This window comes from Schistocerca piceifrons, chromosome 4 (genome assembly GCF_021461385.2).
Source record: "Schistocerca piceifrons isolate TAMUIC-IGC-003096 chromosome 4, iqSchPice1.1, whole genome shotgun sequence".
Classification (NCBI taxonomy): Eukaryota; Metazoa; Arthropoda; class Insecta; order Orthoptera; family Acrididae; genus Schistocerca; species Schistocerca piceifrons.
The window spans coordinates 146,589,789-146,616,704 of NC_060141.1; the positions used below are offsets into that span (position 1 = coordinate 146,589,789).

A 26,916-nucleotide genomic window follows, 5' to 3' on the forward strand; every position below is an offset into this window, starting at 1 on the left:
GCAATGGAAAGAGTTCATAGTGCACACAATCATTTTTATGCCACTAGGTACAAAATAATAAACATAAGTTGCACAATTTTTCTGTTGCTGCGTAGCTTGAATCTTATTGCAGTTAACCATACCAAAAAAGTCTGCAGTTATTTAACTGTAGAACTACTACTACTTTTGAAGCAGTGTCAAACTCACCTGCCTAAGTAAGATGACAAACATCCTTTCTTAAAATCAGAGGTTGCAATACCTAAGAAAAGAGAGCTATGAAGAGGTGCTTGGCATTGTTGAAGAACTAAGTAAAAAATTTACAGAGAACTATTTGAAATTTGTAACTTGTGGATGTCCTTTGTGTGACAACATTTTACCATTGTATTCCGTGTGTGTGTGTGTGTGTGTGTGTGTGTGTGTGTGTGTGTGTGTGTGTCTACTGGTTTATTAAGTTATGTAGTTTGTTTACTTTCTTTAATGTGAACAGTATTCAAGATTTAAAAAATTATTCCTTTTTGTAAGATGCACCTCTACAAGACACTCCGTGAGCGCCATCGTCTTTCACATGAACCTCGCCGTACATTAAGCCTATTTCTCAAAGACATAGGCATGCCTATTGAACATGCTGTTTCCTTTTGGAAGAGAGAATATTCGCAGAAAGCTACTGCTGCATGCAGTTGCCAGCATTCCTGGCAAAAAGACATGCGGAAACTAGTGTATAGTATACGCCATATGTATGGTTTAGAAGGCAGTCGTATCAATTACAGAGCACAGTCATGTAAGATTATACAGGTATGTATGAATTTTCAAGCAGATAACAAGAATTAAGAATGAAGAAGTGCTAGTTAAATTTGTTACTAATTTTTCCTCTGATTTTAATTTGGATGTAGATTTGCCCAAATACAGCATAACTGTGAAAACAATTGGCTTATTTATGAGGTGTTAAAAGTACAAAAGTATTTGTGTTGTGTTTATACAGTACATACATTTCAGCAAATTCAGTTTTCTTCTTCATTTTTGTGTGTTTCTCCATATCACCCAATTCTGCACATGTATGTAACTGTCTACAGTCAGAGGTACAAACCACTGAGTATGCTTATGAAATATTGTATAATCTTTATATATAAAAACAAAGATGAGGTGACTTACCGAACGAAAGTGCTGGCAGGTCAATAGACACACAAACAAACACAAACATACACACAAAATTCAAGCTTTCGCAACAAACTGTTGCCTCATCAGGAAAGAGGGAAGGAGAGGGGAAGACGAAAGGAAGTGGGTTTTAAGGGAGAGGGTAAGGAGTCATTCCAATCCCGGGAGCGGAAAGACTTACCTTAGGGGGAAAAAAGGACAGGTATACACTCGCACTCACACACATATCCATCCACACATACAGACACAAGCAGACGTGTGTGTGTGTGTGTGTGTGTGTGTGTGTGTGTGTGTGTGTGTGTCTACTGGTTTATTAAGTTATGTAGTTTGTTTACTTTCTTTAATGTGAACAGTATTCAAGATTTAAAAAATTATTCCTTTTTGTAAGATGCACCTCTACAAGACACTCCGTGAGCGCCATCGTCTTTCACATGAACCTCGCCGTACATTAAGCCTATTTCTCAAAGACATAGGCATGCCTATTGAACATGCTGTTTCCTTTTGGAAGAGAGAATATTTGCAGAAAGCTACTGCTGCATGCATGTCTGCTTGTGTCTGTATGTGTGGATGGATATGTGCGTGAGTGCGAGTGTATACCTGTCCTTTTTTCCCCCTAAGGTAAGTCTTTCCGCTCCCGGGATTGGAATGACTCCTTACCCTCTCCCTTAAAACCCACTTCCTTTCGTCTTCCCCTCTCCTTCCCTCTTTCCTGATGAGGCAACAGTTTGTTGCGAAAGCTTGAATTTTGTGTGTATGTTTGTTTGTGTTTGTTTGTGTGTCTATTGACCTGCCAACACTTTCGTTCGGTAAGTCACCTCATCTTTATTTTTATATATAATTTTTCCCACGTGGAATGTTTCCCTCTATTATATTGATATTGTATAATCTGTTATTTGTAACTCATTAGTAGTAGTTTTTCAAATGATGTTTCTTTGTCAAGTTACCTTCCATTAAGAATGTGATGAGTGCAGTCAACGACTGTGATACGACTTTCAAATGGTAGAGCACAGAAATCAGTCATCCTTTTCTTGCAGGTTTTATTTGGCAAATCTAGATTCGGCTAGTCCTTAGCGATTATCAATGTACCATTTCATAGTATCGTGTGTGTTCTAGTACATCAGCCCCCGTTGTTCTGTCTCAGTTCGTTAAAGACTCAACTTGAAGGAACAGTGACAGAAGCCTGAACAAGGGGCTGACGTAATAGAACATGCACTGATACTATGAAATGAAATGGTACATTGATAATCGCTAAGCACTAGCCGAAATCTAGATTTGCCGAATAAAACCTGCAAGAAAAGAATGACTGAATGCTGTGCTATACCACTTGAAAGGATGTTTCTTTGCTTGCAGATTTCATTCGACTACAGAAAAATTAATAACCATTGTGAAATGTAGTAATCCTACACATGATTTCTTGTTGTTAAGAAAAGTTAAAGAAATTGACCATCTAATATGGTACATTAACACCATAAGGTCTGATAATTCGTATTTTCTCATCAATGAATGCTTATTTATGTCACTCACTAAAAGCACTTGAAAAATCATGTGTTGTGAAATAATTTTTATGTCCAATTTTATCTTCACTTAGAGTGACATTCCTTGTTTCAGCTAAGACCTTGTAGGTAGTTGATAAATGGGTATCATTTGTGCAAAATGAACTAACAGTGAATATGTTATTATGTAAGCTATTTTTTTATTACACATTACACCAAAATTTATATTTGCCAGTGAGATTCTCACACAGTGAACCACAACTCAGTTCCCAAATTTATTTTTTCTTGAACTGTAATGCAGTGTGTTCATAACATCCGAAGTAAGCTACACATACCTCTTCAGTGCCACTAAATGGTGGGCATCTCAGGGAACCTAATCGGCTAGGAGTGGGATCATGGTCAGAGAACATGAAGGCTCAAAAGAGGAGACTGTTAAGTGTTAGGGTGGAACTTTGTGTTTTTTGGAAAATGAGGATTGTGGTTTAACTGTCTGAATAGTAAGAGTGACTGAAATCTAATCTTGATGCATGCTGCATAGTGATGGTATGGAGGGCTGTTGAGGTAAACCAACACAACTCTCTATTCTGCAAAATGCTGATTGTGCACCATCATCTGGTTACTTAAACCTAAAAGCCACAACAAAACCAAAATTTTTGTGGTTATAAGGTCTCAAGGAAAATTTAATGCCATCATATTCATTAATATATATGTATATTGTGAGTAGTTCATCAGTGATAGGAAAGTGTGGCTCAGGTCTTTTGCTACATATCGTGCTGTCTTTCATCTACATCAGCATACATACTCTGCAAACTACAGTGTGAACCACAGTGTGGCAGAGGATACTTTATGTAGGGTTTCTTCCCGTTCCAACCATTTGTGGAGCACAAGTAGAATGCCTGCCTAAATGCCTCTGTGCACCCTTTAATTAGTCTATTTATGTCTTTGTGGCCTATACAGGATTGATACTTTGGGGGCTGAAATAAGGTTCCAGATTCTTCCCCTGATACTACTACTTCTTGAAAATTTGATAATATGTTTTTGCAGGATGACTGGTGCCCATCTTCAGGTGCCTGCCAAAGTATATATACGGAAGTGCTGGCAGGTCGATAGAAACACAAACAAACACATACATACACACAAAATTCTAGCTTTTGCAACCAATGGTTGCTTCGTCAGGAAAGAGGGAAGGAGAGGGAAAGAGGGAAGGATGTGGGTTTTGAGGGAGAGGGTAAGGAGTCATTCCAATCCCGGGGGCGGAAAGACTTACCTTAGGGGGAAAAAAAGGACAGGTATACACTCTCGCTCGCACACACACACACACACACACACACACACACACACACACACACACACATCCATCCGCACACACACACACACACACACACACACACACACACACACACATCCATCCGCACATACACAGACACAGGCACAAGCAGACATTATATATATATAATCACCATTTCTGTGATGCTCCCCAATAAGTCAAAGGCCATAAGTACTGTCCTTCATTGAAAAAATATAGCCCCCAATTAGTCATATTTTGTAAGGATACCCCATACGTAAGCAACATTCCTAAATAGGCTGCACAAGTGTATGGTAACAATCTCCTTTGTAGACAGACTGCATTTTCCCAGTACCCTGTCAATTAACCGATGTGTCACCTACCTTGGCTAAGACTGACCTTATGTGATAGTTCCATTTCATATCCATACATACTGTTACAGCCAGGTGTTTGAATGAATTTGATTCCAATTGTGACTCAATGATATTTTAGTCAGAGGATGCTACTTTTCTGCATATTGTAAATTACACTATTTTACAATTAATCTATGAAAAGTCTGATGTTCCTATTAATACTGACTGTCAAGTCATTAACATGCAAGATGAACAGCAAGGGTTCAACACATTTCCCTGGGGCATATCTGACATTATTTCTACATCTGTCGATGATTATCCATCCTCCCTACCAGGAATTCATCACTGTAGTCATAAATTTTGTTTCATATCCAATATGATTGTACCTTCGCAAATAAATGTTGGTATGGTACTGAGTCACATGCTTTCTGAAGTCAAGAAATAATGCTTGCACTTGGTTTCCTTGATTCATTCTTTCAGGATGTTGTGTAAGAAGTGAGAGTTTAGTTTTACATGGCCGACTTATTTGTAACAAGTGCTGGTTGGTTTGGAGAAGGTCATTCTGTTCTGGGTACCTCATTATGTTTGAGCTCAGAATGTGTGCTATGATTCTACAAGAGATGGGTATCAAAGGGATTGAATGGTAGTTTTGTGAATCATTTATGTTATCTTTCTTGTAGAAGGGTGTGACCTGTAAGTTTTCCCAACCACTGGCCACAGTAATGTATTTGATGTCTCTATACTGTATTATGGTTAAAATGGCAATGAACTCTGCTTTAAATTCTGTATAGAATTTGATAGGCATACCATCAGGCCTTGTTTAATTTTAGTAATTTCATGTATCTATCAATACCACTAACACTAATGTCCCTATCATTCATCTTTGCAGTGGTTTAAGAGTTAAACTCGGGCAGTATTCTGTAACTTCCTTTGTAAAGGATCAATTGAAAAAGAGTTCAGCATTTCTACTTTTGCTTTAGGTACCTTCAATTTTGATTTGTCTATCATCCACAAGAATCTGGACACTTGACTATGGTGGCACTGAGAATCTTTTGAACAGAATTTCTTTGGATTTTGCGTGAGATCTTTCGATAGGATTCTGAAGGGGTAGTCATTGAAAGCTTCATGTATTGCCATTTTGACAGAAAAGCATGTTCTGTTCAGTGTCTCTCTATCTATAGCCCCGTGCCATGTTTTGCACCTGTTATGCAGTAAATGTTATCGCAGTATTATTTAGCGCCTCCAGTATAGCAAGGTTCATGTCCTTAACATATTATTTTAAAGATATTGTTATCTACGACGATTAGAACAGAGATTTAATTTACTTCCAGGGAGTTAGTCTCCCTCTTTTCAAAGATGGAGAAGTAGTGTTTTTTAATAACAAGCTGCAACATTTATAGTTACACACCACCGGAAGCAGCTAAATAGTTTAATAGTATTTGGTGAATAGTAATTAAAGTGAAACTTGCTTAGAATTTTCACAAAATTAAAAAAAAACTGCAATGGTTGATGAACCAATAATATTTTATTGCCTACAGCTGATTTTGGAACAATGTAATTCAATCTTCTGGCATACACTGCAACAATGGAAACAACATGTTACAGCTATGGATTAGCAGTTACTCAGAATTAAAAATGTAACAGTGAACCAATGACCAGTCATTACTCACATAGAGCATGAAAGAACTAAGGTTGTCTTCAACCTCATGATCTCTGTAGAACCAAAAGTTCTGTGTCCTGTTTTATAAAACAGGGAGTCTAAGAAGTAACAAAAAATCCATTAGAAAACCAATATCCACAGAATCATGAAACACCTAACAAATATTAAAAAGAGGAAAAGGACTGCACAGTATGTGAAAGACACTTGCTTTGCATCCCAGTAGCAACCACCATCTTGCTCCTCTGGCTGTACTAAGCCAAAAACTGTAAACAGCTGAGATGAGAGACCAGTGTGAGTGCACACCACCCATGGTGCAAATAAAGTTGTGCATACAGCTATGGTAGGTGGAAGGTTTGCACCATGAGCACAGAAACCAAATAAGAGTATGGACACTCTAAACACAAGGGAGGAAGAGAAACTGTAGCTCTAGATATAGAACACAAAGGTGTGTAACCACCATTAACCAGTTTTATAAAACAAAATTGAACCAGTCAACAAAATTAGTTATAAGAGGAAAGGCTCCAAAACAGACATAACATTGGAAAAACATAACTTAAGCAATTACCTGAAATATACTGTAATTAGCTAGCTAAAATATTGATGTGGTACACATTTGTATTGTACTCGTAAATAATAGGTTTTAGCTATCAGTCGTCCTTTTGACATTTTATTGGCAGATCTAGATTTCAGCTAGAAACTAGTCATTCTCAATGCACTATCATTTTTGATCAATGCATGTAATGCCTGTTGGGCAGGCTTCATCCACAGTTCATTGGATTCAAGTAAGCAATTCATGCAGCAAGATGTATAATTATACCCATTTCTTTATCATTTGCCTCAGACTTAAGTGGAACACTATTTAATCTTCCAAGGAGGAACGTAAAGGCAGCAATTTTTACTTGTGTGTGTAGTTAGAAGCAGCATGCAGGACTAAGTCAGTAGTGGACTCCTGTATATGTATGTCATATTCTTTACAGAATCGGTACTAAGTCGGTGCAGAAGAAAGGCGTACCATTTCCTAAGTGTGGCTTTACATTTTATCCCATGTTAGTTAATAAGACAGGAATTGTTTTCATTGATGGAGTGGATTACTGAATAAGGGGCTGTCATATAATGTAAGAGAGAAAATCTCTGCAAAACAGGAATCAATGGTAACTGCACACACAATACTGGCCTTGGGAGAAAGTGCCAATGACCCTGTTCCTCTTAAATGTTGAGGTGTCCCTGAAGACTAATAGTTTTTGAAAGATAAAGGGGGAAGAAATTAAACAAAATAGTAGGGAGTATTCAAGATGACACTAGCAGGCATGGAAATAATTAATAACAAACTTACAACTATACTGCAATAATTGTCCAAGTGGATAAAGGGAAAAGTTCAGTTGTGTTTTCGCAGCAGGGTATAAGGACAAGATGGAACAATTTGTTGCTAGTAATAAGATAGTGAGGTGCAGGGACCTCACGAAGAAGTAAGCAGACAAAAATTCAGAAAAAAATAAAGGAAAACTAAGATTTTTATGGAAGAAAAGACAAACATCTTGTCATTGAGAAACCATAAGCACCTATACTTCAAGCAAATTGACAGAGCAAAAGGTGGGGTTGCAGTGTTTGTCAAGGACTCTTTTTCACTCTTCACCTATACCCTTAGCAACAACGCTTGAAATGGTTGCTGTTTGAACAGTGGCCCATGTTGACATCACAGTGTGCTGTATGTACCTACCACCTCATGAGCTATGGGGTTCTAACACCACTTTCTGGGTCGGGTGCTTGAGGGTCTGCTACGCACAGCAGATCTGATACTGCTGAACTGGGTCAATCTACACAATTTAGCACTGCTATGGGTTCGTCTACAACCATAGATCTCTCCTTCTGCTCGCCTACCCTTGCAGACACTGCTCAGTGGGCAGGGGATGATGGCCTTCATGGTAGTGACCATTTCCCTATCTGGATACGTCTGCCTGATGGAGCAGATCTTGACAGGGAGTAACCAAGATGGTTGTTCAAAAAGGCTAACTGGATGCTTTACAGACAGTTATCTGTTTTCGAGCAATGTGACGGCATCCAGGACTGGGTGGATCACATTACAGCTGTGACTCACCATGTTGCTGATGCATCCATCCCGCAGTCAACGGAAATGCCTAGGAGGCAATCTATCCCTTTGTGGAACAGTGAGTGTCAGGCACAGTTCAGGCATAGTTCAGTAAAAGTTTCATTCACTGTTTTAACTTCGTTGAGTGTTCCAGTGGCTGCTTGAATTTTTTGTTTTCGCTAATAAATTGTGTGTAGTTTTGTTGGTATTGGTATTAATTGTGATTTAGTAGTACTAATGAAAGTAATTGCTTTTTCAATGGAGAGAGAATTTTGAAACCAATGGTAGTTCTATAAATAGTTCTACTGGTATAATTGAACTTAGGTAATGCATACATTTAGTTTTTTTCAGTAACTGTAAAATTTTACCATGAGGGAGAAGTGTGACATTATCGTTGGTTGATGAGTAGTGGGTTATGGTGTAGGATTTGTTAAAATATTTTCATTGGGTGGGGGTGGGGAGGAGAGGAATGCAGTGGGGAAGCCAGTGGGCATTCTAGTGAGATTCCCTCCTGGGAATGCAGAGAAATAAGTTGATAGAGGAGCAGGAACATAAGATCAGTGCCCTTCGGGTGCAGTTGCAATACGCAAAGGAGGAACTAGATAGGTTGAGGAGGGTGAAGGCTGCTGGGGGATGGGAATTGACAGTTAGCAAGAAGGCAGCTACGAGGAGGTGGTTTTCAGACACTAGTACTTTGCATATATGCAATAGATTTGACCAACTGTCAGAGTTGAGTGGAAAGGAGCCTATTGTAGCTGTAGGTGTTGGAAACATGAAGCAGTCCTCAGCTGTTACGAGGAAAAAGTCAGTTACAAAGTCTAAGGTTCTGCTGCTAGGTAGTTTGCATAGTAGAGGTGTGGACCAGCAGTTGCAGGAAGTGTTGGAGTGAGTACGAGGTCACCAGCATTCTGAAGCCTAGTGCAGGATTGGCTCAGGTGACTGACAACATAGGGGAGTTATGTTGGAATTTTACGAAGGAGGATCAGGTAGTGATTGTGGGTGGAGCAGGGAATAGTCTTGATAGGGATGGGGAGGTAGGTGGTGACATGGTAAAGATAGCTACTCAAACTGGTGGCGCTGGTGTGCATTTTGTGCAACTGTTTCAGTGTCATGATCGGCTCATCTTAATGCAGCTGTTAGGTGTGTTAACATGGGGCTGGAGAAGGCACTGATGGTAGAGGGCATGGGTCACATTTCAGTGGTGCCATTTGAGTCTGTCAATAGATTGGGTTTAAATAGGCATGGCCTGCATCTCAATAGGTATAGGAAGGGGATCCTGGCCAAGCTTATAGGTGACAGTGTAGCTGGTGGTGGTGGGGTCACTTATGGAAAGTCCCTGTAGCAGTTGGTGTTAGAGCTGCACCTTTTTTAGATTGATGTCAGCTGATAGGTTACCTGCTTAAAGGGAGTCACTCTGACTAAGGGCTCACCTTCAGAGGACATCAAGTTTCCAAGGAGAGAAGGAATTAGCAAATTTCATCAAAATATAAGAGGCACTAGAGATAAAGTTAGTGAACTGCTTGTAGATGTTGACTCTGACATTACTGGTATATCAGAGCACCACTTAAATAATTAGACAATTCAGAGGCTTCCTGTACAATATACATATTAGCTGGCTGTTTTTCAAGGAGTTCCTTGCAGAGTGGGGGAGTGTCCATGTACATAAAAAAAAACAGTATTTTGTTTGAGTCCGTAGATGTATCATGGCACTGCACTGAACAAATATGTGAATGTTGTACAGGGGCAGTTGAATTTAGTGAAACAAAACCTCTAACTCTGACTTCAGAGCATTTATGCTCAAGCTAGAGAGGGTTCTTGGTTCACTTTACAGGAAGTACAAAAATTAATTATATGTGGTGACTTCAGTATTAATTTTGTACATGAGTTTGCAAGGAAAAGGATGTTGGTAGATCTCCTAAACTCATGTGATCTGATGCAGACTGTTTTTACTAATTAGGGTGCAAGGGAACAGTAGCACAGCCATAGGCAATATTTTTTTTTCATTCTTCATTACAGATGGGCATTCTGTGAGTAAGAGGGTGAATTGCCTTTCAGACCATGATGCACAAATTTTTAACACTAAAAGGCTTTTGTACTCAAACAAATGTCACATATAATTACGAACCATGTAGGGAAGCTAATCCATTGGCAGTAGAGTTTTTTTAAAACACATCAAGAAACAATAGTGGCAGGATGTTTATAGTGCCGATAACATAATGACAAATATAATGCTTTCCTTAATACATTTTCATGCTCTTTGAGAGTTGCTTTACATTAGAACTTTCTAAACAGGACTCTAGCAGTAAAAGGCGGCCTGAGCGGCTGACTAGTGGGATGAGAGATATCATTTAGAACAAAGTGGGAATTATATCAAAATGTTAGAAGTAATCACAATCAAGCTACAGTAGCCAAATACTAACAGCATTGTAAGTTGCTTAAAATGTTATTAGGAAGGCAAAGAGTATGTGGTATGCAAGTAGAATAGCTAATTCACAGGATAAAATTAAAAACATATGGTCAGTTGGGAAGGAATTATCTCGTCAGCAGCACAAGGTCAACGATATAAATTCAGTTCGTAGTAAAAAATTTTCTGTTACTGATAAGTCAGATATATGTACAATATTTAACAATAATTTTCTGAGAATTGCTGTTGAATTAAATAAAAACTTAGTTTCTACAGGGAATCGTATAAATCTCTTGGAAAATGCCTTTCTGAGACTGGTGTCTGAAATACTCCTCTGTGATACTTACAAGGGGGAGATTGAGTCAGTAATTAAATCACTGAAGACTAAGGACTCATGGATGTGATGGAATGCCTAGTAGCATAATATCAAAGTACTGTGCTGCACATGTTAGCCCTGTACTTAGGCATATTTGTAATTTTTCCTTTAAGAATGGTCAGTTTGCTGAACGATTAAAGTACTCAGTAGTAAATCTGCTTTATAAAAATGGAGAAAGGAATAACACATACAATTTTAGACCTATTTCTTTGCCACCAGTGTTTGCTAAAGTTACTGAAAAGGCTCTGTGTGTGTAAAGATAATTGATCATTTTATATCACATAATTTGCTATCAAATGTACAGTTTGGCTTCACAAGTTGTTTAACAACTGAAAATGCTATATTCTCATTTCTCTGAGTTGCTGAATGGATTAAACAAAAAGTTTTGACCACTAGGCATATTTTTTTATTTGACGAAGGTATTTGATTGTGTTGATCACAAAAAATTGCTCCAGGAGTTGGACCGTTCTGGAATATGGGTAGTAGTTCACAATTGGTTCACCTCTTACTTTAAAAACAGACAGCAAAAGGTCATTATTCACAGTATTGAGAATGGCTGTGATGTGGGGTTCCTTATTTATATAAATGATAGGCCTTCTAGTACGGGTAATTCTAAAACATTTCTGTTTGCTGATGACACTAGCTTGGTAGTAAAGGATGTTGTGTTCAGCATTGGCTCTGTTTCAAATAGTGCTGTTCATGACATAAGTTCATAGCTTGTAGAAAATAAAGTAATGCTAAATCACAGTAAGACTCAGTTTTTACAGTTTCTAACACACAATTGAAAAAAACTCGATGTTTTAATTTTACTGAATGGGCATGTGATTAGTGAAACTGAACAGTTCAAATTTCTGTGTGTTCAGATAGATAGTAAACTGTCGTGTAAAGCCAACATTCAGGATCTTGTTTAAAGACTTAAGGCTGCCATTTTTCGTATTTGGACGGTATCTCAAGTAAGTGATTGTTCGACATGAAAATTAGTCTACTTTGCTTATTTTCGTTTGCTTATGTCATATGGTATTATATTTCAGGGCAGCTTGGGCAATAAGCGGTGTAAATTCGCAAACCTCTTGTTGACACCTGTTCATTAGTCTGGGTATTTTGACATTGGTCTCTCAATATATATGCTCTTTACTGTCGTTTCATGTTAATACTCGGCAGAAAACAAATCTGCAATTGGATCCCACTTCCTTAACTGTTGTGCAGCTGTGCAGAAAGGATGTGCAGTATACTGCTGCATCCATTTTAAATAAGCTACCACAAGAATACAAAAATCTGAGCAGTAAACCCCATCTTTCAAATCGAAACTGATGAGTTTCCTCATGGGTCACTCCTTCTATTCTGTTGAGAAGTTCATTGAAAAATTAAGCTGATTCTTACGTTATATTGTTGATTGTGTTTACTTAAACTTATGGATTGACTTCTTTTGGGTTTATAAACATTTTATTTTATCTGTTATTACTTTTATTTTGTAATTTCATACACCGACATGTTCCATGACCTTGGAGATTTGCTCCTTAATTAGGTCCTACAGAACTAGACAAGTAAATAAAAAAAATTAATAAATAAATAAAACAAAGAAAATTGGACAGACCCTGGTAGTTATCATAGTATTAGCCTGACAAGCTGCTTAGGAAAGACACTGGAGTGTATGGTCATTAGACACCTAGTGTGGGTTCTTGAAACCAGGTCCCTACTCAGTCGCTCCCCGTGTGGGTTCAGGAGGTATCACTCCATGCACGATAACCTGACCCTGCTCGAAGCAGGAATTCAACAAGCTTTCCTTCATAAGCAGCACCTTACTGGTGTTTTCTTCAATTTGGAAAAGGCCTACGATACTACTTGGAGACATCATATTTTGTCTCAACTCCATCAGTGGGGATTCCTTGGACGTCTACCGACCTTCATATGGTCCTTTCTCTTGGACAAATATTTTAGATTTGAGGTTGGGAATGTCCTGTCAACAGTTTTAAGCAGGAGAATGGTGTCCCTCAAGGGAGTGTTTAAAGTGTCATGGTTTTTGTTATTACAATCAACACTATTATGTCCACAGTACGACATCCAGTACTATGATCCTTGTTTTTGGATGACTTCTCCATCTTCTGTGCATCCTCCAGCCTCACAACAGCTACTCAGCAATTGCAACTGATGATCAGGTGGCTGGAGGAATGGTCTTGCACCACAGGTTTTAAATTCTCTTTCGAGAAAACAGTTTGTGTTGATTTTAATCATTCACGCTGTATTTTTTAATTTACCCATTTTAAAATTAGGGACACGTTCTCACTTTTAAGGAAAAAGAGAAGCATCTGGGTCTTACTTTTGATGAGGAGTTAACATGGTTGCGACACCTTGAAGAACAAACTGCGATGTCTCAAGGCGTTAAACGTCCTTAAATGTGTCATAGGGCTTGAGGAGCTGAAAGGGCATGTCTGCTCCAACTTTATAAGGCCTTTGAGCGACCCTGGCTTGAATACAGATGCAAGATTTATGGATCAGCAAGGCCTTCATACCCTAAAATAGATGATGCAGTTCACCACGAGGGTATTAGGCTGTCAACAGGGGCCTATTGCATGAGCTCTGTTGTTGGCTTGTGTGTGGGGCTGGTGGACCTCCGCTGCCTATTCAATGTCGTCTTCTCGTGGTACGCCAAGCATAGAGGGCACACTGTCTGTTCTTACGTCACCAGCATCCAGCTACATTGTTCAATGACCACTGGAACAGCTGTTTGATCATCAGCCATGAGCAACACAGCCATTTGGGATCTGTGCAAGGGAGAGCCCGAGTTATATAGGTGGTGGGGGGGCATTAAGGTCCAAAGCTAGGGTGGAGTACGGCATTCCCCTGGCTACTACAAAAGCCCAGATTGCTTCCAGAACTGGCTGCTAATAGAAAGCATTGTACCCCATTTAAATTTAATGAGATTTTACATAGTCATTCAGATTTTATTACTGCCTACATGAATGGTTCTAAACAAGGAGATTTTTTCGTTGTTCTGTCGTGTTCTCTGACACTGTCCTCAGAACAGGGCTCCTGGAGCAGTTTAAGTTTATTACACAGAACTGTTTGCTGTCCTGGGTGATGAGCTGATGAGACGGTGTCATGACAAAAAATTATCATCTTCTCCAATTCTCAAAGTGCCCTTCTCACTATTGGTCAGATGTATGCAGCAGATCAGATGGTGCTACAGGTGCGGGACACTCTCCTTCTCCTGCAAAGGCAAAACAAGGAAATTATTTTTTGCTGGGTTTTAGGGCACATAGGGATTCAGGGAAACGAACCTGCTGATGCGGCTGCCATGGAGGGTTGCTCCCTTCCTCTTCCTGCTCACTGTTCAGTCCCTCTGCAGGCTGTTACTTCATTTGTGACCAGGAAGGCCATGTGGTGTTGGGAGGTTCAGTGGCTGGAAGTAAGGAATAATAAACTATGTTTCATAATGACTTCAGTGTGACCTTGGATTACCTCCTTCCGCTTGCGACGGTGTGAAGAGGTAGCCCTTACTTGGCTTAGTGAGACATTGCCCATCGACATATGACTTCCTTGTACGTCAGAAGGAGCCCCCAGTATGTCAGAGATGTTGGACACAACTGTCAGTACAACATATTTTAACTGTGCGTGTTTTATATGATGACCTGAGGGTTGAACTGGGTCTCCCACAGGATCTTCCTTCTATTGTAACAGATAATGAGGCGAGTGGTGTTCGTGTTTTAAGATTTTGTGTGGTGTCCAGAATTCTTCCCAAAATATTGGGTGTGAGATCTTAATGTGTCTCAGAGCGGCTGGTTCACATATTATTTCTAAGTTGTCATCCAGCCACAGTTATCCGTCCCTTTTTTAACAGTGTCTTTACAGATATTTTATCCATGACTTCATGACTTTATTTAGTTATTCTGCTGTGTCTCATTGGGATCTATTACTTATTTTTCTGAAGCTCACACTCTTGGGTTTTTTTACAATTTTTGTGGTGGGATGAAACTTAGTTTTCCAGTTTATTGATCTTTTTCCACAGATTTTCGCAATCTCCTTCAGTATATCATTAATGCTATGGTGCTGACGACCTTGCTGTTTAGCGCCATGTGCCATTAATCGTCGTCGTCGTCGTCGTCGTCATCGGGGACGGGATGCAGGAATTACGGATTGCTGAGCAGGAGAATTTTATGGAAAGAGATGAAGCATTTCAAGGTGGTTTTGGCCTGATTTGCGTAGTTTAGCAGAACTAGGTTGGTGAGGGCAATGGATTGGCAGAAATAGAATAGATAGAGGTCATTGTGGAAGGAAGGTGTCTCAGTGCCCAACTGACTCCAAACCTACAACCTCCTTCCTGGTCACAATGACCAGCTATATCTTAACTCACAATTACTTCACCTTGGAAGGGATCACCTACAAACAAATGGGCACCCACATGACACCATCCTATGCCGACCTACTCATGGGCATCTAGAATAATCCTTCCTAAATACCCAGAATCCTAAACCCCTCACCTTGTTCAGATTCACTGACATCGTGATCTGGACTGTACCCACTCCTCAAGAACCTCAACATCATCTCCCCCATTTGCTTCACTTGGTCCTTATCAACATAATAAGTCACCTTCCTCAATGTAGACCTCCACCTCAAAGATGGCTACATCATTACCTCCACCCATATCAAACCTACCAACCACCAGTAATACCTCCACTTTGACATCTGCCACCTATTCCCTACCCAGTCCCCCTCCAAATATTCCAGTAGTCTCACTGATGCCTTCATTTAACAAAATTACCCTCCCAACCTTGTAAAGAAACAAATCTCCCATGCCTTGTGTCTCCAGTCACCTAACACCTCCCACAAACCCATTGTCCGGCCACAAAGAAACATTCCCCTCGGACTCAGTACAATCCAGGACTGGAGCAATTGAATCACTTTCTCTGCCATGGCTTTGACTATCTCTTGTTGTGGCCCGAAATGAGGAATATCTTACTATCCTTCTCACTCTTCCCACCATGGTGTTACATCAGTAGGCCACCCACTGAACCTACAGAACATCCTTGTCCATACCCAATCCACACCTATTTCCAGCCTTGTGCCTCATGGCTTGCATCCCTATAATGAACCTAGATGCAAGCCCAGTCCTACAAATCCTACCACCACCACCACCACCACCACCACCACCTACTCCAGTTCAGTCACAGGCATTACCTATCCTATCAGAGGCAGGGCTACATGTAAAAGCAGTCATTTGATTCACAAACTAAGCTGCAGCCACTGTGCTGCTTTCTGTGTGGGCATGACAGCCAACAGGCTGTCTGCTTGCATGAATAGCCACTGACAAACTGTAGCCAAGAGACAGCTGAACCGCCCAGTTGCTGAATATCCTGTCCAACACAGTGTCCTTCACTTCAGTGATTGCATCACAACCTGTGGCATCCACATCATACCTAGCAGCACCATCTTTTGCGAACTGTGCAGATGGAAACTCTTCCTATGTTCCCCTAACATCTGTTGCCTCATCAGTCACTAGTTCCTACCCTTTACCTCCCTATCTCATTCCTTGCTCCCACTCTAGCACTATGCAGCCTTCTGTTCCCCTTTCCTGCCCCCATTCCAGCACCTTCTATTCCACTAGCGCACCCACCAGTCTTTTTCCCCCCCTCATCTCCTTCTCTCCTTTTCTGTCCCCCCCCCCCCCAACCTCACATCCCTATCCATCCCACCATACTACATCCTCCCCCACCACTACCTTTTTTTCTGTAATGGAATACTAATAACTTATGACTTACCATTCTCTTCTCCTATTATTATTTTATGAACGTGTATCCAGTACTGGATTTTTTTGAAACCTTTGTCTTCACTTGTACAGCCAGCCCGTACATTATGTTACTGGTACTTGAAATTAATATTCATCAATAAATAATTAATACATTTTCTTTTTATAAGAATCCCCAGCATTAACAACATTAAAGCGATTGTTTGTTAACGTGAAGTATTCAGGAGATGGAAGTGCTCATCCTGAGTCTTCAGTGATAGGCAATTTTTTTTTAGAACCATATATAACATCCAATAAGAACAATGCTATATGATATTTAAAGACAGAGATGTTTTGTATGTTCCTGGGTAATTAGCAACTTTTAATAGAATGATCTATTGATGCAATATTACAGATGGTCTACCTCATTTATCAAGTTCATGCCATAGCTTTGTAACCTTAAATCAGCTTTCTGTGCCTTAGTATTATATAAGCTTGGAATGTATCTTACCTTTGATATCTTATTTGCACTTGGTAGCTCTTCATTGAATGCCAACTGCTGAAATTTAGTTTTATAAAGAGTTTTTAAATAATGGACACAACACAGCCTTCAGTTGATTTGACTGCTTCATGCATTTATCGTCACTCATGACAACACAATGACCAGCTCAAGACCTCTCGAGGATATTAATCACAGGTAGATACATCCAATACACTAATAAACATTCTGACAGTGGAAAGATTTTTACTGTGCTCTTTCACAGCCAAGCTCTGATGAAAGATTATCACAAAACTGGTTTTGATTACATAATCAGTGAACACAATAGACCTTCTGACAACAGATAAAAATATAATGATTATCATGTTGTTGACAGAGAAATTTGTAAAAGATTAAACCAAACTTCAATGTTGAAGTGATTACTGATCGATAGCTGACTTTTACCAAATAGGTTCACAAAAATAAATGAGTACATGTTGTTTACACTATGATAGCTGCCCCCTGACTGCACCATGTCGTGCCACAATTATCTACAGTAGAAATAATAGTTCAACTTGGCTATTAAATTTTAGTTTCTAATGGAAAATTAGATTAAATTTAGAAGTGGTTTCATCCTACTGATTCCAACAATATTTGATTTAATGGAATGTTACATGATCACAAACGTATTAATGTTTAAGGTACTGTTTGAATGGCACGCTGTATACCTGTGCATTGGATTCCGTACCTTCATGTAAAATTGCAGTGTTCAAAATTTAGTGTATTTATTCTAATTTATAATTAGAGGCATAATTAGCTTACCAAAAGTACTATCTGATGCAGAACAACTATGGCAACAAAACTTGTGAAAAATCTTGGAAACAAATAAACTTAAGGAACTAGTTACTAGAAAGAGTGAAATTAGGGCTTCTAATAAGCTGTGTCAATACCCTCAAAATTACTGATTGTGAGGGTTGCCCAAAAAGTAATGCACTGCAATTTTTTTCTCAACCAAAAACAATGCTACTAATGCAGAACGTTATGTATGTGTTACTTGAAGTCTCCTGAGTGAGCACGCCAAGTTTCCATCACTTCTGACACACAGCATAGCTGCAGGACAGTTTCAAATGGCATCTGTAGGTGATGTACATTACAAGCAACATGCCGTCATTGAATTTCTCACTGCAGGGAAAGAAACTGTGAGGAATATTCACAAATGCTTGTGCAGAGTATATGTCAATGGAAGTACAGTTGGGCACGGAGGATGAGGTCATCAGAAGACGGTTCGGTGGAGCTCCACGATTTGACGATTTGCAGCAGTCGGGGAGACAATCCAAAGCTGTCATACCTGTCATAGCCCCCTTAGACTTCCACTTGTTTGAGCCATTAAAGGATGCCATTCGTGGAAGAAGTTTTGAGGACAATGAGCAAGTGATATACACAGTGAAGCACTGGCTCCGCCACCAGGACAAGGATTGGTACTGACAGGGCATACACACATTTGTTTCACAGTGGAGAAAGGCCATAGATTGAGATAGAGATTACGCGGAAAAATAGGGTATGTAGATAAAACACCATTCTTTCGTGTGTGTAATTCTCATTATGTTCAATAAAGAACTGTTGAAGAAAAAAATACGGTGCATTACTTTCTGGGCACCTCTCATAGTTCACACTAATTCTAATGATTATATGTTAATAGGATAACTATAATTATCAATGTTTTGTAAATGAAAGTGTTTTAAGCAGTACTAACTATACCACAGTACTTAGCAGATTGAAACCCCCCTCCCCCTCCTCCGAGGGGTCCCTCCGTCCCTGTCCCCCCTCCTTCCCCTCTGCCCCCTCCTTCGGGATTCTCTTGGTATCCTTGTGTATGTTGGCCCAGCTATCCTCCTGGTTTCCTGTATTCCTTCCAGTTTTTGTTCCTCTTACTTTTCTTTTTCATCATTCCTTTCTGCCATATTTGGTCCTCCTTTCAGGTTTGATCTGCCACTCTAAATTTTCTCTCCATAGTGCAAGCCAACTGGAGAGAACATCTTACTAGCATCTTTGGCATGTGGCCTTTACCATCTCTTCTATCTTTTCCTCGACACCTTTAAGACTTAGATATCTATTGTGGTAGCCAGTCTGTGTGGTGGAGCCCTCTGACAACAGAGGGATCACACTTCTGATACTTGAGCTGGTATCTCCCTGTATATGCTTAGGATTGGTTGCTTGTCATTCTGGTGCATCGGAACACAGCCTTCCCATCCCTTCCTTTGCCACACCATGGGAGGAGGGCCAGGCTCACTGGCTTGGAGTGAAACCCTTTTGCCGCTACCTGTTCTGCACCAGAACTGGCAAGGACATTTCCACCACCACCAAGCCATTAAAACTATTGAAGACAAGTTCAGCTAAGTGGACTCTATGAGTAAGATTTTGTCGAGTTTGCTGTGGATCAAAACTACTACCACCCCAACTGCAGCCCTTCATACCTGTGAGTATCTTGGCAACATCCCAGTGTCAATTACTACACACCGTCATGGAATACTGTTTGAGAAGACATTTTTCTTAGAGACCTCATTGCTCATACTGATGAGGAACTCTGAGCCAGTCTGGAAGGAGGGGCATTCATTTTGTTCGGCATGTTCAGAAAGTCTGTAAGAACAATTGCATTGACAGCAGTGCCTTTATTCTGACATTTGAGGGCATACCCTCCACGGAAAGGTCAAAATTGCATGCTATCAGTGTGATATGAAGCCATACATATCGCCACCCAGATGCCTTCGGTCTTTGCATTTCAGGAACATCTTCCCACTGTACAACAGACCCTCTATGCAGTGAATGTGGAGACCCACTCGATGATGTGAGCCCGCCCCCCCCCCCCCCCCCCCCCCAGTGGTCTGTAACCCATGTGTGTTAATTGTCATGACCATCATTCTCCATGCCCACAGGATTGTCTGGTTTATAAGAAAGAAAAGAAAATACAGGAGTATAAGTCCTTTGATTGTTTATCCCATACTGAGGCACATTAGGAATATGACCTTAGTCACCCTTTGTCTGTGACACCTAACTTTGCCTCTGTTATGTCCTTTCTCTCTTCTCCTCACCCCACTCCCCTCACCCCTCCCCTCCCCGCCCCAAGCCCCTAGGCCCTTCAGAGTAGCCTTTGTACAGATCAATTGGTTCTCGCAGAACACTTTGTGACCTGTTCCGTGATAGAATCAGTGTCAGCCTCCTGTCCAGCCTCCTTCCTCCTCTGTATAGAGTGGGCTGAAGCTTCCCACTTATGTTTTACTCCTCATGTGGCAGAATACTGCAAAGAACCTTTTACTGAATGGGAACTTCTGGCCCTTTCCTCTTCCCACAATTCAACCTCTGGCCCTGTTTCCATCCCCAACCATTTACTTCATCATCTCAGTCATCCACAACAACAGTATCTCCACTGGGTTTATAATCATATTTGGCTCAAGGCATTTTCCCCTCTCAGTGGAGAGACAGTATTATGGCTCCTGTCATTAAGCCCAGTAAACTCAATCATCTCTTGATAGTTATCGGCCAATCAATGTGCCCAAAATCCCCTGCATGTTATTTCAGTGAAAGGTAGCTCGTTGGCTCAGTTGGGTCCTCAAAATTTCAGAATCTTTTATCTCCTTACCAGTGCGGCTTTCGGAAGCTGTGGTCTCTGATTGATCATCTGATTCAATTGGAAACAACAATTCAGCAGACCGTTTCTCAGTGCTACCGTCTTTTCACAGTATCACCAGATTCGGTTGCCTCTCTTCCAGGGTCTGAAAGCCTCCATCATTCCAGTGGTGTTCCAATGTTTGTTCCTTCCACTCTTACAAGAGTTTCGTGATGCTATTGTTTTTTGCACTGATGGCTGTAAATCCACTGATCATGTGGGATATGCTTCCATATCTTCTGTTGGCATGGAACGGCATGTCTCACCTGCCATCTGTGCTGTGTTTACTGCAGAAATGATGGCCATCTATTGGGCCCTCTGCTTTATTAAATGGACCTCTCTCACCTTTGTTTTGTTATGTACAGAGTTGATAGTGGACTTCTCCCAGTGTTTTTCCTGTCACCTCTTGGTCTCTGCCATCCACAACCTCCTCGCCAGTCTTGACCATGCTGCTTATTCAATTGATTTCCTTTGGGTTCCCAACCACTTGCGTACCCCGGGTAATGAGCTTGCCAATTGTATGGGTTGGGGGGGGGGGGGGGGCAGCACCTCTCCTCTCGCCCCCCCCCCCCCCTACCCCTCGCCTCCCTCCTTCGTGATCCCTCCAGGGCTGAATTTGTGGCTTCGTGTTAAATTCTTTGTTGCTTAGTCATGGACCGACTCTTGGTATGCAAACTCCTGGTTTTTAAACTTCATGCAATTGAGGGGACTCACACCATGTTGTGTTGTTCCCTCCAGCTTTCTGAGTTGGAGTTTACCATCCTCTGCCGTCTTTGTACTGACGATATCAGGTTGACCAGTACCCATGGTTTTTTATGATCTGACCCCCCCCCCCCCTCCCTCCCCTCTCTCCCCGTGTAGTCACAGGGTCTTGCTCTCGGTGATCCATATTTTACTGGATTGCCCCCACCTCACGGCCCTTCCCACTAAATATGCTCTCTCACCTTTTTTTGTCCCAAGGGGTTGTGGACAACCATCACATGGTTACATCTGTCCTCGATTTTCTTCACAAAAGTGGTTTGCCCTCTCAGATTGAAGTACCTGTATTTCCTTCTGGTACTGGATTTCCTCGGTTAGTGTGGCATTGGTTTGTGAGTCGTTTGACCTTGCCTCCACGCATCTCAGGTTTTTCTCCCTCCTTTCCTATATGTTTTGTCTGGTCTTTTGTGTTTTTTGTTTCCCCTTTCCTCGTGTCTTCTTCCTCTGATGTTATGATGATGTCCCCACTGTGTCACGATCATGGTATGGTGTGAGGATAGGGATGGGTTGGCAGTGGTGCTGGCACCCCATTGTGAATAGCACCTTTTGGGTGCCCACTATACTCATCCTTCCCCACCTCCCCCTTCCTCCTGTTCTTTACTTTCCCTGCTGCCCCTTTGTTCCTTTTGCTTCTTTCCTTGCTTGCTTGTTTTCGTTTTCGGTCAACTGGACTGTGCTGTTTGTGTTGTCTTCGCTTAGTTTCAGTGACCTTATATCGTGGGACCAATGGCTTCCCTCCCTCCTTCACAAATCAACCAATGTACCAAAATTTACATAAAATATTGTACTAATAATTTATCAGTTTTTGATATACCTAGTGTACATGTTACTATTTGGTTGGACATAACAAAAAAAAAAATAGGGAAAAAAAATATCTAGAGCAGTAGAATGACAGCAAGTGCAGTGATTCCACCTTGCTATGTTTCATTATCCCCAATGCATTATATAGGCAGGTATTGGAAATAGCTGACTAGATAATTCAATATGAAACAATGAGTTTCAATATTTTATGTAAATGTCTTGAAATTGATCATGAGTGAGACGTGTGAAGTTTTCATACAATATGAATTTACAGTAATGGATATGCATATGGAATTGAAGCTGGCTACATTATAACAAAATACAAATTCCGGAATAATTGTTTGCACCTTTGAAATATTGAACAAAAACCAAAAGTCACTTTATAATATTGCCCACTCACTGCACAGTGCAGTCATTGGAAACATACACTCCTTGTCAGAGTTCAGCCTCCAGCCTCAATTAGTGCTGGGTGAGGATTCCTTTTCATGACATTGCTACCCTTTTATCAGTGTCCTTTATTCCTTTTGCCTAACTTCTGAGCCTTATATACACAAAAAATAACAATAATACTTCATATTGGTACATTACAATAATATTCTGTACAACCTTTAAGAGAGAGGCCTCATTTATGTGTCAGCTGAACGTGTTTAGAACATGTTCATATTAAATTCACATATATTGTAACATTGCCTGAATGAAATGGATGGAAGCTGGCCTTTAATACAAAATTGAATTTTGAAATTACAGAAAATTGCAGTATTTTTGTGTTCAGAAGCTATACTATTCTTATTGTTCATTCCTGTCAGATATTTTACATATGTTTTGTAGATCACTAACACTTGAAACCATCAATACAAAAGTATAAACAGATTTACAGCATAAAAGAAGGTAAGCATAACAGTGTCATGAAAACGATCTATATGGCAGGATATATTTTATAGGCTGTTAGATGAATCAGGAATTCAGTTCAGCACTTTTAAACAGTTTGTTCTATTCTTTTAATATAATAATTATTGTCAATTACAATGCCACACTCATTTAGCTTTTACAAATGCCTTCAATTAATTAGGCGCTTCATAGCAGCAGAAACTATACTTTGCCTATAAGCTTACTTCATTGCTAATGTCTGTTGTCTCATTAAATTCATTTCTTGCTGACATGTTGAAGGAAGAAATGCCTTCACAAAATTAAACTACCACAAAGTCAGGGTCCTTAATTGTTGCCGCTTTACTTTCCATGTTTCTCGTTATTATTTCATTAATACCACCATTGAACATATGCCATTATTACTTCATTGCTTCACATATCTCGTAAGATTTTGTCGACTCTTTGTTGCGTTACTGTCACCTTATTACATAATTTTCCATTACACATTCCTTAAACATCAAAACCTGTGCTTTGTCTTTCCTACGAAAACTGATTCTAAAGAACAATGCTTCACAGCAACAACACAGTCATATTGTGGACAAAACTCCACTTTTCCTTATAAGAGGCAAAACAAGTCACTGCAGGTATGACAGTTTATACCAACACATTATTTATTTATTTTTCTCCAGTATGATGGGCTGCGTTATTATAAATATTTCTCTTTATTAACATTGCTGTAGGCATCTTTATTTATTCTTTATTTTAAACTCTTTTTTTTCTGGCATGAAAGACTACGTAGTACATTTTTATTAAAATGACATTTTCACTCACCTGTGCAGCTGAGCTTAATTTTACTTTAAACTGACTGAATTACTGCAGAAAATTTTTTACATACTATAAATATCAACGGATTCATCAGTAGAAATATTTCCCCCGTTGTCACTGTATAAATTTCTATTGCTTTTTTCATATTTAGTTTTCTCTTTGTTTTTTAATATTTCCTGACAATTTTAAATTTTCACATAATTTTGGTTTACCTTACCATTTGTATAACTTTTTCAGCTGAAACAAATCTATTAATTCACGTAAATTCTTATTATTGGCTCTAAAGACAAAACAAGACATTTTTTCAGAATTTTTCGACACATCCTGGGCTTCCGTCCTCTGAGAGGCGACATACAAAAATATTCGATTACATCTACATCTACATCCATACTCCGAAAACCACCTGATGGTATGTGGCGGAGGGTACCTTGAGTTCCTCTATCAGTTCTCCCTTCTATTCCAGTCTCATATTGTTCGTGGAAAGAAAGATTGTCGGTATGCCTCTGTGAGGGCTCTAATCTCTCTGATTTTATCCTTATGGTCTCTTTGCAAGATATACGTTGGAGGGGGCAATATATTGTTTGACTCCTCGGTGAAGGTATGTTCTAGAAACTTCAACAAAAGCCTGTACTGAGTGTCTCTCTTGCAGAGTCTTCCACTGGAGTTTATCTATCATCTCCGTAATGCTTTCATGATTACTAAATGATCCTGTAATTGTACTGAAATAGTATTTATTTTGTGTGTGTTTACATGAGAATTGGACATAGTAGAAGATGACATGTCTTACAGTCTATGGGTTGGATAATGGAGGGTCCTATAGATTGAACTAATTTCAAATTTGGATGTTTCGAGTTTGTTATTGCAAATGATGTAGAACATCAGAAATATTTATGTGGTGTAACGAATCGAGACTGGTTTGACAGAGAGGGTTTCATATTACCCCTTCTGGCTTAACTCAGAACTACAGTTATCTCTTGTGTGAATGTGAACTAACAACAGTGACAAGATGGTGGACCACCTTTTAGATGAACATTCACATGAATGAAATGGCAGTGAAACATCAATAGAGATTAATTATTATAGCTATCGAACATTGTGAACCTCGAGAACTTAGTTGTTTCTCAAGTACACTCGGTGACGACATAGAATATTGTAAAGTGAGAATTCTAAATAAGTTAAGAGATTGGCCAGTTGAACTTCACAACATTGCCCTAAAGTATCCCAGAGGATAACCATTTTGAGTGCAAAGAAGAAAGGAGTTGCGCGAAAGTTGTGCTTCATTCCCCTTATTCACAATGATTTTTAGATGAACTTACCAATTGCTGTGCATAGATAACAGGAACTTCCAGTGAAGATGTGTTGTCAGAAGATGAGATTCTCTGAAAATTCTCTTTAAATTGCACAAGCCATTGTTTCTTAATAACTCATAATAGCTTTCTTAGATGAATGAAACAAAACTATTGTGCTGGTGATATCTGCAATGAGACAATTAAGTTGATCAATTTTTTGTTGCTCTTTATTGTAATGACAATAATCCTTTCAGGCGTGTAATACTGTGTTCTGTTTGAAAAGCTAATGAACAACATGTATCAAATGTTAGTAGTCCACTGAATGTCATTTACTGAACTCCGTATCTCAGTTGATTTCTTTTTTCTTTGGTTGAAGTTGAGAACTGAATCCTCAAAACATACAATTTGTTGGTGGTTTACTCTGGCATAGGACCCTCCAATTAAAGTAGGCAGTAATCCAAGAATGTGGGAAGCGCCGTACTGGAAAGACACTAATTGCCAAGTAGTGTGTCTAAGGAAGTGCAGTGAACCACCAACCTACTCATGGATTCACACGTACTCTGATTGCCTGCTCCTTTATCTATCTTACATCATTAGGTGATATCACTATTAAGGTATCTGCTATTTTTGTCCAGCTTCCAATGAATGTCTTTCATATCCACCTCTAAACTAAATTGTTTTTCTTGTTGATTTAGGATTTTATTTAGCTGCTGGCTCGCTCCTTGTAGATGAAGCTGAATCAAAACACTTCATGAGATCTGTCACCCCATGTAATATCTCATGTATTTACCTTTTTCTTTAAATCCAATAGTTGATTCACTTGAAGTAAAGGTCCTGCTAATAAGTCCTCTGAAACCCCATGTGTAGCTGAGAAAAGGCTTGACTTCTTCGTGTTCTACAGCTGTTACTGGAACAAAAGAAGATAACTTGGACATACATCATGAGAAAGCACATCCACTACTTTCCTTTTACAAACACACATTTCCTTGAATGGGTGTACAGATCATTCGGTTGACTCATGAATTAGAGAAGAACACAACTTTTCATATGAGATACACCTCGAAGGCTCAACATGACAGTCAAGATTACAATGCATTTCATTTGTCACAAAGCCATATTGTCTTTTGTTTTCATTCTTGGAGAGTGTGGTTGTCCACATTAGGTGAAGCCGATTATTTGTCGCCACCTCTTGCCGTTTTCTCATATTCCACACCTCCCATTTAATATCTGTATGTAAAAAAACAAACATCAGCACACAGTATATGTTACACAACTTACCCCTATTTAACACTATTCTGTCACAATCATCTTTTGCTTGTACTACACAAGGAGTGTAAAATGTCATTTACCTGAATGGCATGTAAGACTTCAAAATTTCTAATGCCCCATCTTCTTTACATGACATTTGTACAACTTTCAAACTGAGTTTAATTACGCAGCATCATTTGTAACTTCCACAAGCTGGAATGTATCAATAAAACCAGCAGTAAATTTGAACATTTTTCATGTAAATATAATCTTTAAAAACTGATAAAAGATGAAGCATGACATAAATTTTGATCTTTTCGGACTGCTAAACTCATGCTTTTCACAGTATTACACCATAAAAAGTATAGTGTCCGTGTTGTTGAAAATGAAAATTTTCTTCATTCATATATATTGTGTACATATGATAACATGGAAAGCAGTAAGAGAGATTTTCACAAGTTTATCAGTGTGGTTT

The 26,916-nt window shown here is 39.6% G+C and overlaps 1 protein-coding gene across 7 annotated transcripts in view; it reads left to right on the forward strand.

Annotated features, from left to right (window-relative positions):
- Positions 1-26,916, forward strand: part of LOC124796349 (DNA primase large subunit-like) — a 189,125-nt gene that overhangs the window by 80,422 nt on the left and 81,787 nt on the right. For all 7 annotated transcript variants that reach the window (XM_047260495.1, XM_047260496.1, XM_047260497.1 and 4 more), the window contains one exon: positions 502-771. In XM_047260495.1, the coding sequence (XP_047116451.1) occupies positions 502-771 (270 nt within the window). The remainder of the gene's footprint in view (positions 1-501; positions 772-26,916) is intronic.